We start from the raw sequence: 17,500 nt of genomic DNA, 5'->3' as shown, positions 1-17,500 counted from the left end.
GTCTCGACGTCGTCCTGGAACAGCAGGCTCAGTGCGATCTACATCTGCAATCAACCCTCTAAGAGTCCGTCCCGGTAGTCGACCAGGTTCTGCTCGGGAGTGGTTCGAGGCATATAACCAACGGCGGAATGAGGAAGCATGGCGTCTTGAGGAATGGAAGAACACTGTCAATAGTTTGAAGAAAAAGGAATGGCAGGCACAGTACTACACTGCTATTGCTCAGCCAAAGCACAAATGGTAGGTTTTTTAGATTTGTTTATTAGGGGTTAACATAATAAGGTATCAAAGCCTCTTTGATTTATAAAGTTCAAGTTATGTATATGTGTTGTGAATTAGTCTTGAAAAAGAGGAAAATTTCTAGGGTATTGTTTACTCTGAAATATCGTTCCAGTGTCGATGAAGAAGAGCTTCGTAAAAAGGAGGAGAAGGAGCGTAAACTGGCTGATAGACGGGCCAGACTCACTCGTCTGTTTCAAGAAGATGAGAGGCGATATCAGGATGAGAGGGAGCAGATATACAGAGAATCAAGACACAGAACTGTTCACCATCATATTGTCTATCCTGAGGTACTAAATGGAAATTGTTAAGTGTATGAGACTTGAAAGGCATAGAAAATTTATCCAGTTTTCTTTTCTGTTTGTTCAAAGGCAATTCAGTAAACATGTTATGATATAAAGTTATCTGTTTGTGTGTGGTAAATTGTGTTGTACATTGATTTTGAGATTTTAAACTCATGACTTTCCTCATAGGTGGAGATGCTGAAGTGTCGCCTAGATGACCTAAAGAAGAAGAACCTTGAAGAGAGACAGAAAATGACAGAATCTCTTTCGTATGAAATCTGGAGACGAAACAGCCCACAAGTTAGACAAGTAAGTGATGTAGATATTTGTATGGCTGGATATAAAATTACAGTAAACAAGTAAAGGTTTAGAGATTCATGAACATAATAGGCCTGTATTTTTTTTTTACTGAAAATGTTATAATATTTTACATTTCATTTTTAGCCACTTTACCCTGTGGTTATATGATGAGCTATTTTTGGTAAGATGTATGGTTGTAATGTTCTCTTACATATTACAAAAAAATGTCTCCAATTTAGTTTAATCCATTTTGTTGACATGTGTAAATATAAACCATCAATATCTCACTCCCAGGGTAAAGATTATTACCACTTTTTCTATTTCTGTCAGAGGAAAAAAAAAAATTATCACAAAAATAGATACAAAATGCTCATGATCTGAGATGACCCCCACACAGATGGAGTCCGACCGATTCAATCACTTTGTGCAAGAGGCATGGGTTGACCAGAGGCAGTGGAAGGAGGATGAGAGACGGAAAAAAGCAGAGGAAGATCGAAGAGCAGACATTGAAGCAGCTGAGAGGCAGCGGAAATTGGAAGAAGAGGAAAAGAAAACAGAAGCAGAGAAATTGAAGAAGCAAGGAGAGTGGAAGGTCCAGCTTGAAGCTCAGATTACAGAAATTAAGTATGAAAGGCAGTTTTGATTTTCTCTTTGTCTGTTTACTTGTTATTGTTATAAAAATTATGGTTGTTCTTCTAACTACTTTTATGATTATACTATAATAATATTTCTTGTAATTTTTCTTGTTATTCCTCTTAGAATTATGCTATTAATGATTTAATATAGAATAATAGTGATAATAATAATAATAGAAATTCTTATTATAATAATAATATTAATGATATAATATCAATGAAGATAATTATAATGATAATGATGATAATGATAATAATCCTAGTATTAGTGATAATGATAGAGATGATAATGATAATAATGATTGATTATAATGAAGATAATGATAATAAATAGCAATAATGATAATGATTGAAGATAACAATAAAAATTATTACTGTACTAATAGTAATCACTTATTATTGTTATCATCTTTTTTTATATTATTTTTGTTATATTTATTGTTATATTGTGATTATTATTATTATTTTATTATTACTATTACTATTACTGTACATATTCCTATTGTTATTCTTTTCTTTATTATTATGATGTTTATTATCATTATTACAATTATGGTAATATTAATAATGATAATGATAAATGATGCTGCTGCCGCTGATAATAATGATAATAATAATAATAATGATGATGATGATAATAATAATAATTATTATTATTATTATTATTATTATTATTATTATTATTATTACTATTAATATTATTGTTATTGTTGTTATTATTATTATTATCATTACTATTATTATTGTTGTTGTTGTTATTCTTGTTAGTGTTCTTATTATTATCATCATCTTTATTATTATTATTATTATTATTATTATCATCATTATTATTATTACTATTGATATTATTATTATTATTTTTATTATTATTATTATTATTATTATTATTATTATTATTATTATTATTATTATTAATGATATTATTGTTATTATTATTATTATTATTATTATTTTTATTATTATTATTATTATTATTATTATTATTATAAATATTATTATTATTATTGTTATTATTATTATCATATTCATTATCATATTCATTACTTGTAGTACCATTTCTTCTTATGTAGTATTATTGTTATTATCAGTATATTTATCATTATGATTACCATCATTATATCCATATTAATTATTACTGTCATCATCCTTATTACTATTATTACCATCATCATTTTTCTCTTGCTAGGGAAAGGGAAAAACACGATGATTTCCTGAGACAAGAGGAAGTTACGTTAGAGAGAGAGAAGCTTAGACTCCATGAAATTACCCAACGAAGGCTAAGACTGAAAGATTTACGGCAGCGGAAAGAGTTAGAGTGAGTGCTCTTGCTTTATGAGGACCTTTGATTTTTGTTTTAATTTGTAATGTTTTGGCTTCATCCTTGTATTTTATTTGATTGATATCATCATTATATTTCTACCTTCAAAAGAGATTAAGCATAAACTATCTTTTATTATAATCATTATTTAGTATCATATTTATATACTCTTTATATAATTTTCAACATTATCCTTTTTTAGCTGTGTCTGTTATGAAGGTCATTAATACCATCATTTCTCTCTTCGGCATCCTTACCTTTTTTTTTCTTTTCTTTTCTTTTCTTTTCTTTTCTTTTCTTTTCTTTTCTTTTCTTTTCTTTATCTGGTAATCAACTGAGTGATATCTACTCATCTGTATGGTCATAAGTTATAATAGATCATAATCTACAAGAAAAAATCTACTTCCAGGTTGTTTTGGGCCAGACAGTATCAACTGAAACTAAAGAAAAAAGCGGCAGACATTCAACAGGAACTCTTGAGGATGAGAATATCATAGAGGACATCTTAAGAGGGCTTCCGGAAGATGAAGATGAGCAGGTGCTTTGATTGCATTTGTCTGTTTTATCTTTATTTTACCATATACCTATTTTTTGTCTTTTAATATGGATGTATTTATGTATATATTTCATCCATTTGTATGCTTGTATGTGTTTGTTCATCTTCCTTTTTTTCTTTCTTTCTTTCTTTTTTCTTTTCAAATTTACCAACTAGTGACAACATTTTTACTTTCTTTAAATGTGTTTTCTCAGTCTATTTGCTTAAATGATTCAATCTAGTTTTTAAAATAATGATGATAAAAAAATCCCTTCATTGTTATTGTAAATCTTATTAGACTTGATATTTAACAAGGTCTTCCTTTTACATCATAGAGCTTTCATGCTTTATTAAGATACTCTTCAGAAATGAGTTGTAGACACACATAAACCTATATAAAAACACATATGTACTATTTTGCTAGATGAAGCATCGAAGAAGCGAGGCTGAATGGATGAAGACTGTGCTGGGAGAACAGAGGAAGCTGGAGAGCATGCGTGAGAAAGAGTATGAGCTGCTGTTTAGGTGAGTGACTGGAAAATGTAAAGATTTATTGAGATTCCTTTGGTTTCAACGAAAATTAAACTTTTATATGAATATGCTGTTATGTAATTTTTTCAGTATTTTATCCGCTCCTTAATATTTCTTACCAGTGAGGAAGCAGAGGTAATGTGGAAGAAGAGGCAAGCGGAGTGGGAGAGAGAGCAACGAGCACGAGACCGACTGATGGGTGAAGTATTACATGGACTTCAACAGCAGGTAATCTTTGGAAAAAATGATATAATGTCATCCTGATGATGCATAAGAGAAATTGTATACTCCCTAAAAGTTAGTGGAATTTAAGATATATGTGAAGTAGATAGTTACACATTAATTTGATTTGAATCTCCCCTTGCCTTCTACTTAGTCAATTTTAGACTAGTACCATATGGTTTAAAACTTTATTGTTGTGCAGACTTTTGGAAGTAAAATAGTGTTTGATATAGGTGAAATGACTGCATGTTGTGTCACTAAAAAAAGGTATGGATCTTAGCATTTTGTGCAGGATCAGCTTATGATAATTAAATTTATTATGCAGTATATTCTTCAAATCATGGAGTGTCTTTGGTAGATGTTTAGAGAATGAATTTTGGTCAAGAACTGAAAAAATAAGGTGGAGAAATAGAGAGGTCCAGTAAAATATTATTTTGAAATAGTGGTTACCTTTCCTCTCATTTTTTGTTCGATTTTAAGGACACAATGGTGGAAGTACTAGATTTATCATTAGAATGTAACACGTAATATGGTCATCAAGAACTACTAATGGAAATTTATAGTGATGAAAATAACAAAGGGTAGGAGTTGGTATTCTGCATGTTTGGAAGAAGAGACTAGAGATTTTTTTTATGTTATCAGTCATATCAGTGTGATATTATTACTGTTATTATTGTGCATCCTCCAGATCCTATAATGTGTTTCTAAATTGATTCATAGGTTCAAGATCAGCAGTCCAGAAATGTGCGTGAAAGAGAAACACTGGATTCAGAAAAGGCACAAATTCACAGATCCATAATCGACATACGAGACCAAATGCAAGACCTGGAAAGAGAAGAGAAGGAGAGAAGAGAAAAACATCACACGGTTCAAGTGCAGGTGAGTGAATAGGATAAGCTAGAGCTTTAGAAAGTGCATTTGTGTATCAGGATGCATGGGATATTACCTCCATTTTATTACATTTTACTACCTCTTAAGGTTAGGGAATGGCAAGTAAGATACAGTAATAGGTTAGATATAGCATTTATGTTGTGTACCACATGTATTATGTATTAGTATCTTTATATCATCTACAGTAATGGGGGAAAACATGTAGATCATGAGCAAGTACTTTAATTGTTTGTCATTATCATCATTATACATAATTGTGATATTGTGTTGCTCTGCAGCCATCGCAGAGAATGATGCAAGAGGCAGCTTCTCTCAGAAGAGATCGAGAGGATGAGGAGAGGAAGCTGCAAGAACACCGCAGGGAAATTACACGCCTTGAGCAGCAGCTGCAACATCTTTGGGGTCCAGAATATGCTCCACCTGTAAGTTTTTGTTAGGTTCACCTATTTAGTGTCTTGAAATATTACTTGTGTTTAATTTTATAGTTATTTTGACATTTATAGGCACAATATGCATAAACACATGCATGTGTGCATGTACGCACCCACACACACACACACACACACACACACACACACACACACACACACACACACACACACACACACACACACACACACACACACACACACACACACACACACACACACATCCATCCATCCATCCATCCATCCATCCATCCATCCATCCATCCATCCATCCATCCATCCATCCATCCATCCATCCACCCATCCACCCACCCAAAAAACAACCCACCCATCCACCCACCCAAAAACCAACCCACCCACCCACCCAAAAACCCAAACACCCACCCACCCAAAAACCCAAACACCCACCCACCCAAAAACCCAAACAACCACCCACCCAAACACCCACCCACCCACCCACCCACCCACCCACCCACCCACCCACCCACCCACCCACCCACCACAACCCACCCCAACCCACCCACCCACCCACCCACCCACCCACCACAACCCAACCCAACCCAACCCAACCCAACCCAACCCAACCCAACCCAACCCACACCACACCACACCACACCACACCACCCACCCACCCACCCATCCACCCCCACCCATCCACCCCCACCCAACCCACCCCCACCCAACCCACCCACCCACCCACCCACCCACCCACACACCCACCCACACAAACACCCACCCACCCACCCACCCACCCAACCACCCACCCAAAAACCCACCCACACACACACACACACACACACACACACACACACACACACTCACACTCACACTCACACTCACACTCACACTCACACTCACACTCACACACTCACTCACTCACTCACTCACTCACTCACTCACTCACTCACTCACTCACTCACACACACACACACACACACACACACACACACACACACACACACACACACACACACAGATAGCTAGATAGACATAGATATTTAGATATATAATCAAACTTCATTAACTAATTTAAATATCTTTCCTCTCTGCCCTTTCAGAAATATGGACGTAAGAGATTCGTCTGGTGAAAGAAGAACACTTGTTAGAATGATTCTTCATCATTCTTAACCAATGTGTGATATCTGGTTTGTTTTTAAGAGGGAACGAGTTAGTGTCACGTCTGCACGACTCCACATAACTCAACACTCGCTGGAACGATTATTTGGTGCTGCTCTACTTAATGTGTATCTTTTCTTTTCCGTTTCATTTATGCTTTTTAAAAGTTTTATATTGTTTATGAATACACATGCATATACGTATGCATTTACATATATATATACACTTATACTTATACTCACACTCACGCTCATACACTAAATAATAAAACAAATAAAAGATTACCATTTTTGCTGATATTACCATTAATCATAATTAGTTATGTTTTATTGCTTTTTATTTTTATTTTTTTATTTTTTACATACTATTATATATATATATATATATATATATATATATATATATTATCATTATTCATATTCATATTCATATTATCATTTTTCTGTCATTATCATTATTTTCATTATTTTATAATAATTTGTACTAATATTATTATTTTTATTATATTACTATTATTGTTCTTCTTCTTCTTCTTCTTATTATTATTATTATTATTATTATTAATATTATCATTATTATTATTATTATTATTTTAGTTTAATTATTTTTTGTTTATGAAAAGAATAAAAGCAAATGTGCAGTTATATACCTTAGGGGCCAAAGAATTTACACAAAGCAGTTGGCTGTGTTTTGATACTAATATTTTAATAGCTGTATTTTTTAATGAATAGCAATATGCCCATATATGAATATATTTGATATTTTCTAACTATTTCCAATAAATGTGTAAGTCTTTTGATATTAAAGAGGTTATTTTGTAGTTTGTTAAAATAAAAAACTTCATAAACATGTTGGAGTTTAACCTTCCTGTAAAATGAATCTATAATATGTTGATTTTATAATAAAGAGATCACTCAAGAGATTCATGTTTGTATTTCCCTTGTATTTAGAACATTAAAAATAATGTTATTTTGTATATGTTTTCTTTTCTTTTTGTGTGTATAAGCATTTATATGTGTATGTGTGCATATATACACAGAAACACTGTTTCTATGGAAAATATTTAATTTTCTCTCTCTCTATCCTCCTATCTATCTCTCTTTCTCTCTAACTATATATCAATTTATATCTATCTCTAATCTCTCTCCCTAACTATACACCAACCTATATCTATCTCCACTCTCTCTAACTATATATGAGTCTATTTATATCTCTCACTCTCTTGGTCGCCCTATCTCACTCTCTTTTCGTTCCCCTCCCCAACCCTTGCTTCTTGTTGTCATGGAGAGCTTAGGAAGCGGAGACTGAGGCCCAATGTAAGGAATCAGCTGTACCTTAGACCTCAGCCCTCGCCTCAACTAATTTTGCATGGTCTTTTCTTCTCCCTCTTTTATTTTTCTTCTTCACCCCCTTCTGTTCGATCGTTGATTCATTTTTACCATGTTCGCCCTGTTTGCCATAGCGTTGTATGATCATGGATGTCTAGTATACATTTATTTTAACCATTAATAACCCCCTCTGCCCAGCTCTGTGTCTCGTTATATCCGGTGACAAATCAATTTTCCCCGCTGGCATTGTCCGTCTAGTCTTTCTGGGTACAAACTATAGCCTGGCTGATGTCAGTTGTACTGCTATAGAAATTTCAAAAGCTATCACCGTCTGTTATTCAGTATGCTTCAGATTATCTGTAGATTCCTTTGTTTTTTTCTTTTATGATGGCCTGCATATTCTTTGATGTTTCAAAGAATGATGAAGGAGTAAAGTCAACACTACTCTTTTTTTCATAATATAACTAGGTCTCCGCTTCATGTTATTGCTCATCGTACGTACTTATTAGTCATTTTTTCTTTTTATATATACATACATACATACATATATATATATATATATATATATATATATATATATATATAAACACACACACACACACACACACACACACACACACACATATATATATATATATATATATATATTTATACACGCACACACACACACACACACATCACTAACAACCCCTATACAATAAAAAAATATACTATATTTTTTTTCTTACCCAATCATATTTCACAGGTAGGACAGGTAGATGTACTGTTTTTTTCTTTCCCCGGTGTTTTTTATTACCTCACCACCAAACTTTCAATACCCCGGTATGTGTTTTATGTTACCCCACAGTTTGTTTTGTGTGTCGCGCTGATGGCACAGTCCTCCCGTCAGTGGTAGTGTTCAAAGACAAATGCATGCAAAGCACTTGGAGGGAACGTATGATCTCCCTGTACACAATATGCTATATCTGAGAATGGTTAGATGACTAGTTATTTATTTTTTCCAAGCATATTGTACATGGAACAAAAACAAGCGTCCTTTTACTCGTAAAACTTGGCTCAGACGGAAAATATTTTATCATGAAACTCCCAGCTTATTGTACCGATGTATCCAAATCCTGGAAGTTGCTTGTTTTGCTTCTCTAAATAATTAATGTGAAACAGCACTTAATGATTATGTCCGCAAAACAGGAGCCCGAGAACCTCTGTGAAAATATGGGTTTGTAAATAGGTTATGTTCCGTTTGACAGAAGTGACTCTGCAGAAATTGTGAAGAAAGGTTTCGAGAGCACAGGTATTTCTTCATGCAACAAATAAAAATATAAAAGAAATACATTTAATCCCATGAAACTAAAACCGCATGGCAGGTGGGTGGATACTGGATTTCCAAAGAATGATCAGGATGAGCCTGTGCTAGAATCTGAGATTTCGCCCTCATGCGGAGACTCCCGGCGACGACCGTCATGAAGAGGCATCTTTGTCTGGGACACAAACTGATAAGGGAAGGTAATCTGACCTCTGTGCATGATTTGCACAGCCTGCTTCAAGACCACCTACATCAGCATCAAGGCTTCTTAGCCCTTTTCCGGACTCCAATCTCCTTACTCTTATTCTACTCTCAAGTTCCATTCCATACTCAAGCGCATCCACCCCTACTACATCCAAAGTCAGCAGCTGCTACCTTAACGCCAAGGCCAGTAATACCATCTGCCATACAGGCAATTCAATGCGGCATTATTCCCCTCCTCTTACGATACTCTGCTCATAAATTAGACATTTTGCATTCATTTTTATTCGATGCACTTAAAGAAATTCAAAGAAAGGCTCCAGAGAACATGCGTGACAGTATTCTTATGAAACCCGCTGATGAAGAAATATCTTTAGAAACTGTTATCCAGGCTGGGAAGAAGCCAACATCTTCGTCTGCACCTCAAAGCCGTCGAATAAACTTGAAGGCTAAAATCAATACTGGGGAGGAAATAAAAAGACAACTGGGTGAAAAAGGACAGTCTAAAAGGCAAATGAATAAAAGAGGGGCCTCTCAGATGACGAAGGTGACCCCGAGCTGATGGACTCTGATGATTCGGATGACGAGTTTCTTGATGAGAGTGAGCATGTATATCTATAATGTGCCAGTACTGGATGATAACTCCATTGGAAAATGGTATACTATGTATTACTCCAACCCGACAAAATCTTATTACCTGGGAAAAAATACACGTACAGAAAACAAAAAAATCACAGAATAAGGATGCTCCTGTACCTTCTGTGGGAATTAGGTTTCTACGAAGGGGGTAGGGGGGGAATCTTCAGACCCTGAAAAGTTAACATGGAAAGTACCCACACAAATAGTTCTCCTGATTTCATATTTGTTGGTCCTACTAAGACGGATTTTCTAAAAGGCTTAATCTTTCAGTTAATTACGTATGCTACTCGTAAGAAATATTGTTTAACCCATACAGACGATGAATAAATACCATGGACATGATGTCTACTTTATGTTCTACTCCATGAAAGTGTTTTACTTTGGATATAAGGCAGAAAAAACGAATGTTGTTTTACCCATCTATGTCTTTCTCCCCCTTTTCTCGGGAAAACAAAAATAGTCATATAAATTTCAGTTCTCATACAAATTTGAATTTACTTTGTATGCATTACCGTTTATGTTGAAGAAATTTCTGGAATAAATTTTGCAAGTGTAGTTGATTTTTTTTTACCCCAAGCTGACTATATATATATATATATATATATATATATGATATATACATATATATAAAACACACACACACATGTATATATATATATATATATATATATATATATGTACATACATATATATACATATACATAATGTACATAATATATAGCTATATTTATATGTGTGCGTATATGTATGTATGTGCGTATATGTGTGTGTATATATATATATATATATATATAGATATAAATACATATATATAGCTATATTTATAAGTGTGTATAAATGTATATATGTATGTATATTTATATATACATGTATATATAAATACAAATATATGTATATATATGTATATATATATGTCTATTTATATGTGTGTGCATATGTATGTATGTATATGTATATGTATATGTATATGTATATGTATATGTATATGTATTTGCATATGTATGTATATATGATTATATACATATATATATATATATATATATATATATATATATATATATATGATCTCTCATACACAAGCATAAAAATGCACAACAATCTTTAAATACGTGTTTCTTCCTTCTCCACGCTGCTTGTTTATGATGACTCATGGTCACTTCCTCTGAAACCAAAACACGGGTATATTTTACATACACGTGATAGCATAACCAATTTTCCAATACGCTTGATATATAGAAAACCAGGAGACTAATATAGAAAAGGGAAATGTTATTCCATAGGATAATAATGAAGTAATTTCATGGCATCGGAAAATTCATCAACGGTACAGAAATACGTAATAAAACAGAATATTAATAAAAGCGATGAGAGTAAAAAAAAAAAAAAAAAAAAAAAAAAAAAAATATTAAAGAAGGAATAATTCACGATTCTAAAATTCGTAACTAAATTAATGTAAAGAAATTCATAAATGGGTTTATTACGCGAAATGTTTAATTAAATAAATAGTGACAGGATATAGAGGTGACTAATAAAAGACACCGAACTAATAATAATACTATATCTTTTTATTACAAGTATACATTGCTTTGTACAAAACTAGCCAGAAGTTCATTTTATTGCGACTTAAACATGAAGTTGCAATTCTTTATTTACAAAGGCAGACTCAGTACCTGCAACCCACGGCCGCCCAGGAATTGTGGATATGTTGCGTTGCAGTTCAGCCACGCGATAATACAGTAAAACGGAAGTTAATTGCTTCAAAATCAATGGAAGAGATTTTATGGTTTATGACAATGTCTGCAGATAACAGTAGAGAGACTGAAAGAACGTAAACATTAATGATGATATATTTTATCAAAGTTGATTATATAGTGATGATATTAACAAAAGAGTAATGATAATAATGACAACAACTACAATAATACTAATGATAACACCAACAATTAATCTGTTAGTAATGCCGTGTCGGAGAATGAGACGAGATAACGACTTTTCAAGCATTTAAAATTTCCAATTACTCAGAGTTCAATATAAAGGTAAAAACAAAAAGATCGCAATTTTAACAACAGTAACAAATGTGAAATCATGGATTCCAACACGATAATGTAAGGAGCTTTATGTTGCATTATCATTGGCAAGCACTGACGCACAATCTCCTCCTCAGGAATTAAAATGCAGCGCAAGTCAACTCTGAAACGCTTGGCCGCCAAAATAACATCAGGATGACACTGCACTCTTTGGGTTTATATATACGTGTTGTATGACCCTTCAAGAACCACTGGGTCTGGAGACTGCATACTGAGCACAGGTAAGTCATAAGTCTCGTTGAATGCAGTGTGGATGACTGTGATTTCATCGATGTTTTGTGCGCGCGCGCGTTTGTGTGTGTGTGTGTGTGTGTGTGTGTGTGTGTGTGTGTCTGTGTGTGCGTGTGCGTGTGCGTGTGCACGTGCGTGTGTGTGTGTGTGTGTGTGTGTGCGCGCGCACGTTTGTATTTGTGTGTATTTGAATCACTAATTGCATAGTAAGTGTTTATATATCTACATACACTACTCCTTCAATATAATAAATACTACCCACATATATCCATATCATTTTAATAAACGTAATTGGTATATACCAGCATCTCGCAGAGGAGTGAAAGCAACTGTCATCATGGTGTTGTCAAAGGTATGGAAGCTTTCACGACGTCCTGTGGGACTGCCAACGATTAAAGACTTCACTTTGGTTGAGGAGCAGGTACCGCCATGTGAGGCAGGAGGTAAGTTACACCACAAACAGACTCTTACCACGTGAAATATGAAATGCCAAACAGATTTTTAACTTATTTTTTTTCAATGAAATCGGTCAATTTAATTTCGTTTCATTTGTAAAAGTTGCCGTTTCTTCATTGCAGACGTAATTGTACAGGCAGAGTGTCTTAGCGTTGATCCATACATGAGGCAAAAGGCTAAGATTTTACCTCTCGGTTCCACTATGGATGGCGGCCAAGTTGCACGGTGAGCTCTGTGAATGGAATAAGAATAATATCAAACTCGTGAAACATAATAGCTTGTATATACAATCGTAAGGGTATCTGCCTCCCAAAGATAAAGAGCATATCTACATTTTTGTCCAAGCTAAGTTATCATACCCAAAGGACTTAAACACACTATCTCCATCTTTTGGGTGCCTCAGATATTAAAATTCTCCCTTAATAAACGATTTTTACAATTCAGATTGGCAGTAGCTACCAAAAGGTACTGGCGACGTAAGAAGCCAATTTTCTCAAAACGATCGTTTTTGCAGATACTGCTCTTTGACTTTGGGGGGTTGATATGCCTTAAGAACTAAAAACATATGCTATCAACTCTATTTAATACTGGCAGAATTTTGTAATTAATCTCGCACATTGTTTCATAGTTATTGATACCACTGATAATTTCGCACAGATTAGTGAAGCCGTATCTATTACGTATTGTGTTATTCTACAATGTTCTATCACATGCCACTCCTTCTGCACCACCCCGCATTATCCAGCTTTATACCATTAATGACGAATGAACCTTCCACCTGTCTTGAGTATGTCACACCAGTTCTTAGTAGCAATGTCAATATATGGCTGCGGAATCTTTAGTTGAGTCAGGAGACTCTCCTCCGTCAATTGTCAACAATGTAAAGGAGCGCTATTACCGAAGGAGTTCCCAGTGTCGTCGCTCGTGAGAGAGGCATGTTCACATCAGCGAGCACAGACACGCAAATAGAAATAGGGGCATGATCTGATGGCAGAGACGGACTCTTACGCAGCAGTAATACCGGATGCTTTACAAAAATCAGTTTCCCGATTTTCAAACCCTACCTTTATATTTGCCCAAGTGATTATGTAATAACATGCTCTGCCAGAGGACAAATCAAACAGACAAATACAAAGAAATGCAATGAGACAATGTACACCAGAATTCCACCTCTTAACCGAAACCTTAACCTAACCACACTTACCCGTAAAACAGCGTCATCGAGAGCAAGAACGCCCAATGGCCCGTCGGTTCTTTCATGGTCACGCAAGCCGGGTGGCGCTGCACCACCCACTTATCGCAGGAGAAGCTGCAGACAACGGACTTTTGGCAGAAATCCCACCAGTTGCCTGACATGAAAGGTCTACCCTTGAGTCTCGGCCTTGGAACTCTTGGGATGCCCGGGTGAGTGAGGTTAATCAGTTCCATGGGTGAGTTTCGAGGTCTTTGAGAGGCTTCGAATATCTCTTCAGTAGTGTTTCAGATTTTTTTTTTTTTTTTTTTTTTTTTTTTTTGCTTTTGTGTGTTTTTTTTTTTTTTTTTTAATTCCGAATGTTGATTCATGCATGTTTTTATGTACACGTCTGAATATACAGTAGATATGTATAATAAAAATAAGCACTTGCCTTATGATTCACATTTTTAATATGTTAATTCTTCAGAAATTCGGCTCTCTTCGGGCTGACGGAGATCCTGCGTCCGGTGGCTGGCGAGACGGTACTGGTGAGCGGAGCGGCGGGGGCGGTGGGGAGCGTCGTGGTGCAAATAGCCAAGATCAAAGGTGGGTCATCACGGGTGTTGACAGTAACTTTGTCTGCAGCTTTTACAGCAACTTTTGACAACAGCCTCTTGATAACAGCCATTAGCAACAGCTTTTGACAGAAAGTTTTTTTTTTTCCCCTCCCTTTCCTGTTCATCTTGATAGAGCAGTTGTTGCTGTTGTTGTTATTTATTATTAATATTGTTGTTACTAACTGTTATAATTAATATTACTCTCATCATAATCATCAAACTATTATTGCTATTATCATTATCACTATTTTAATATCATTATCACTAATATTACTCTCATCATAATCATCAAACTATTATTGCTATTATCATTATCACTATCGTCTTTTTGTTTCTAATATAGTTACGGTTGTCGTTATTGGATCATTAGTAATATTAAGAATCCAAACCATCATTTCAAACCAACATTACGCCACTGTTCTTTACATCATTATATTTATTCACTACTTTATCATATTTCTTGTACGTACCTTCGTTGAAAAGTTGAAATACCCATTACAGGTTGTAAAGTCATCGGCTTTGCAGGAGCAGACGATAAGGTCGACTGGCTCAGGGAAATCGGGGCCGATCATGCCTTTAACTACAAGAAGGTCAGAGTAGGTGAGGCACTCCGTCAGGCTGCTCCAAAGAAGATCAACTGTTATTTCGACAATGTAAGTTATTTTAGTAGGTTTGTTGAATATTATGAATTTATATTTTTGTCATTATTTTTTTTCGGGATGCGTTTCTAGTATGTAATTCGATAATGTAGGTCTTGTTTGTCTGGAACAATTTAATGATTATTCTATTTTTTCTACCTCAATAGTATGTTTCGTGTTGTCAGTACTTTTTTTTTAAATTTTAATTACTTTGATAATCTGTTTTATTTTGGGGTTTTGTACTTTTGCTAATGACATTCTGAGTGCATTAATTGTTTTCTAAAATGACTTGATAAGCGTTACAATATTGTCCATCACTAGTATTATAGTCTTGTAGCATTTCAGAACATTTTAACTTAAATCTTACCTTTATTTTAGTGTACAGTTCCCTTCGATAATGTATATGAAAATTGTATATCTATTTGTTATTGACATATATATATATTTCTTTTGTACATGATCGGGGGTCGACAAGAAATCAAGGATTCTACAAAGGGATTAATAATATAAAAAAAAATTGAGGACCCCTGGTCTAATCTTATCGATAATCCTCAAAGTCTTATTCCCCCTTATTTCTCTCTTTATATATGCTATTTTTTCTTTTCTTTTCTTAAGGTCGGAGGAACATTCACTGCGTCTGTGATGCCCCACATGGCCTTCGGCGGGCGAGTGGCAGTGTGTGGCGCCATCTCTGGGTATAACAAGCAGGAGGAGGAGGAAGAGGGCGCCATGACAGGTCGGAAATGAGACACACACTTTACTTTTCATTTTGAGAATCTTATTAGAAAATCGGCGCACAGATTTTCGTGATGTAGGAGGGTGTGTGTGTGTGGGGGGGGGGGGGGTTAGTATCTTATACTGATGCAAAGAAAATTTGCTTTAGAGTAAGGCACTCATATGAGTTAAATTATATTAGGAACAGCGCATCGGCAGAACAAATCTTAAATGTCCTTTTCTTTATTTGATTTTTGAAATTCGAAATTGGATGGATTGGATGATTTTTTGGGGGGGAGTAATATTTGTTTCCGTTTGATTTCAACCTTTTTTTCATATTTAAACTTTAGTATAGTATTGTGAACTCATACAATTCATGCTTGTAGAACATTTTCGATGAAAGTTTATACGAACAAAACCTATACATTTCATGGCAATTGGTCTAAGAACAGCTTTCAATTAATCTCAAATAAATATGTACTTTCACTGACAGTAGGCCGACATGCAAGACCTTGACTAGTGGATAACAAGATCATATACCATAATGATGGTACATATAGAATTATTTCTACTTGGAAGAGATAGTAATTAAATTGATTGTCTTCAACTTTGAATCCAAAATATTAATCTTATATAACCTGAAAAAAGGAGCATTAGCAGGGGGTTAGAAAACAAGTATGAATGATATATATATATATATATATATATATATGTATATCATTCAATCACACAAAGCAATATGTAAAGATAATGATCAAAATCCCAATACAGGTTGCTTTAAGGATTCCGACGTGCTGTGGAAGTGTCTGCACATCCGAGGCTTCATGTTTTTCGAATTTGCTGACCACTGGATGGAAGGCTTGGAGCAGCTAAGGGATTGGGTCTTGGAGGTGAGTTTATCGAGTTAGATTCTTCTTCGGTGTTACTTTTCTTTTGAAGAGACCATTGGAGACGACTTTTGCCAACAATTTTATATTTATTTTCAATCCTTAATCTTCTGTAAATAAAATTACATGTATCTTATTTTTGTATTTGGCACTAGTTTGGATACGTATCCTCCTAATGTCGTTTAGACATTTTTTCCCGTTAACAGTTTCTGCAAAATACTTTCATCACTGCATTTATTTCTAAAAAAAATCTAATGATTTCGTAATTTCTAATAACAATGTAATAATTTTCAATCCCAATTTGATAATTTCTAATAACATTTCTCATCTTCGTGTCTATATCTTTTATTTTAAAGCTCTGTATTTTGTGATAAAAAAAAAAAAAAAAAAATGTGACATCAAGTGAATGCATTATGGATAATACCCGTAAGTAATTTCGTTTTCCATTCGCAGGGAAAACTGAAGTATAAGGAGCACGTCGTCAATGGCTTTGAGAAAATGCCAGATACTTTTATTGGTGCGTTTAAAGGAGACCACCGAGGAAAAGCTGTTATAATGCCATAGTTTTTTTTCTTTAACCACTGGCATATGATTTGTTTTTATCGAAAGATGCATATGCCAGAGTTACTGAAAGTATTAATTGTGATTCCAGCGGAATTTAGCTGTGGAAATTTGAGTGTAATCTCTCT

The 17,500-nt window shown here is 34.5% G+C and overlaps 2 protein-coding genes across 4 annotated transcripts in view; both read left to right on the top strand.

The window, feature by feature from the left end:
• LOC125045017 (trichoplein keratin filament-binding protein-like) overlaps nt 1–4,070 on the top strand; it is a 6,391-nt gene extending 2,321 nt beyond the window's left edge. For 2 of the 3 annotated variants that reach the window (XM_047642044.1, XM_047642042.1), the window contains exons 2-8: nt 1–237; nt 392–566; nt 750–869; nt 1,258–1,484; nt 2,682–2,810; nt 3,223–3,351; nt 4,002–4,070. The exon at nt 1–237 is cut by the window's left edge and continues 10 nt beyond it. In XM_047642044.1, coding sequence (XP_047498000.1) covers nt 1–237; nt 392–566; nt 750–869; nt 1,258–1,484; nt 2,682–2,810; nt 3,223–3,310 — 976 coding nt within the window. In that variant the 3' untranslated portion in view covers nt 3,311–3,351; nt 4,002–4,070. Of the gene's footprint in view, nt 238–391; nt 567–749; nt 870–1,257; nt 1,485–2,681; nt 2,811–3,222; nt 3,352–3,772; nt 3,874–4,001 lie in introns of those variants that run through there. The other variant, XM_047642043.1, reaches the window with a different exon arrangement.
• Nucleotides 4,071–12,156: 8,086 nt separating this feature from the next.
• Nucleotides 12,157–17,500, top strand: part of LOC125044970 (prostaglandin reductase 1-like) — a 5,408-nt gene continuing 64 nt past the window's right edge. The window contains exons 1-9 of the mRNA XM_047641951.1: nt 12,157–12,315; nt 12,631–12,768; nt 12,904–13,006; nt 13,997–14,185; nt 14,443–14,561; nt 15,074–15,225; nt 15,826–15,946; nt 16,696–16,814; nt 17,265–17,500. The exon at nt 17,265–17,500 is cut by the window's right edge and continues 64 nt beyond it. Of these exons, the coding sequence (XP_047497907.1) occupies nt 12,663–12,768; nt 12,904–13,006; nt 13,997–14,185; nt 14,443–14,561; nt 15,074–15,225; nt 15,826–15,946; nt 16,696–16,814; nt 17,265–17,375 (1,020 nt within the window). The 5' untranslated portion in view covers nt 12,157–12,315; nt 12,631–12,662 and the 3' untranslated portion in view covers nt 17,376–17,500. The remainder of the gene's footprint in view (nt 12,316–12,630; nt 12,769–12,903; nt 13,007–13,996; nt 14,186–14,442; nt 14,562–15,073; nt 15,226–15,825; nt 15,947–16,695; nt 16,815–17,264) is intronic.

The sequence above is a fragment of the Penaeus chinensis genome, chromosome 36 (assembly GCF_019202785.1).
Source record: "Penaeus chinensis breed Huanghai No. 1 chromosome 36, ASM1920278v2, whole genome shotgun sequence".
In the NCBI taxonomy this organism is placed as follows: Eukaryota; Metazoa; Arthropoda; class Malacostraca; order Decapoda; family Penaeidae; genus Penaeus; species Penaeus chinensis.
Note: the sequence above shows the minus strand (reverse complement) of the source record. Positions and strands in the feature narration are given on the sequence as shown.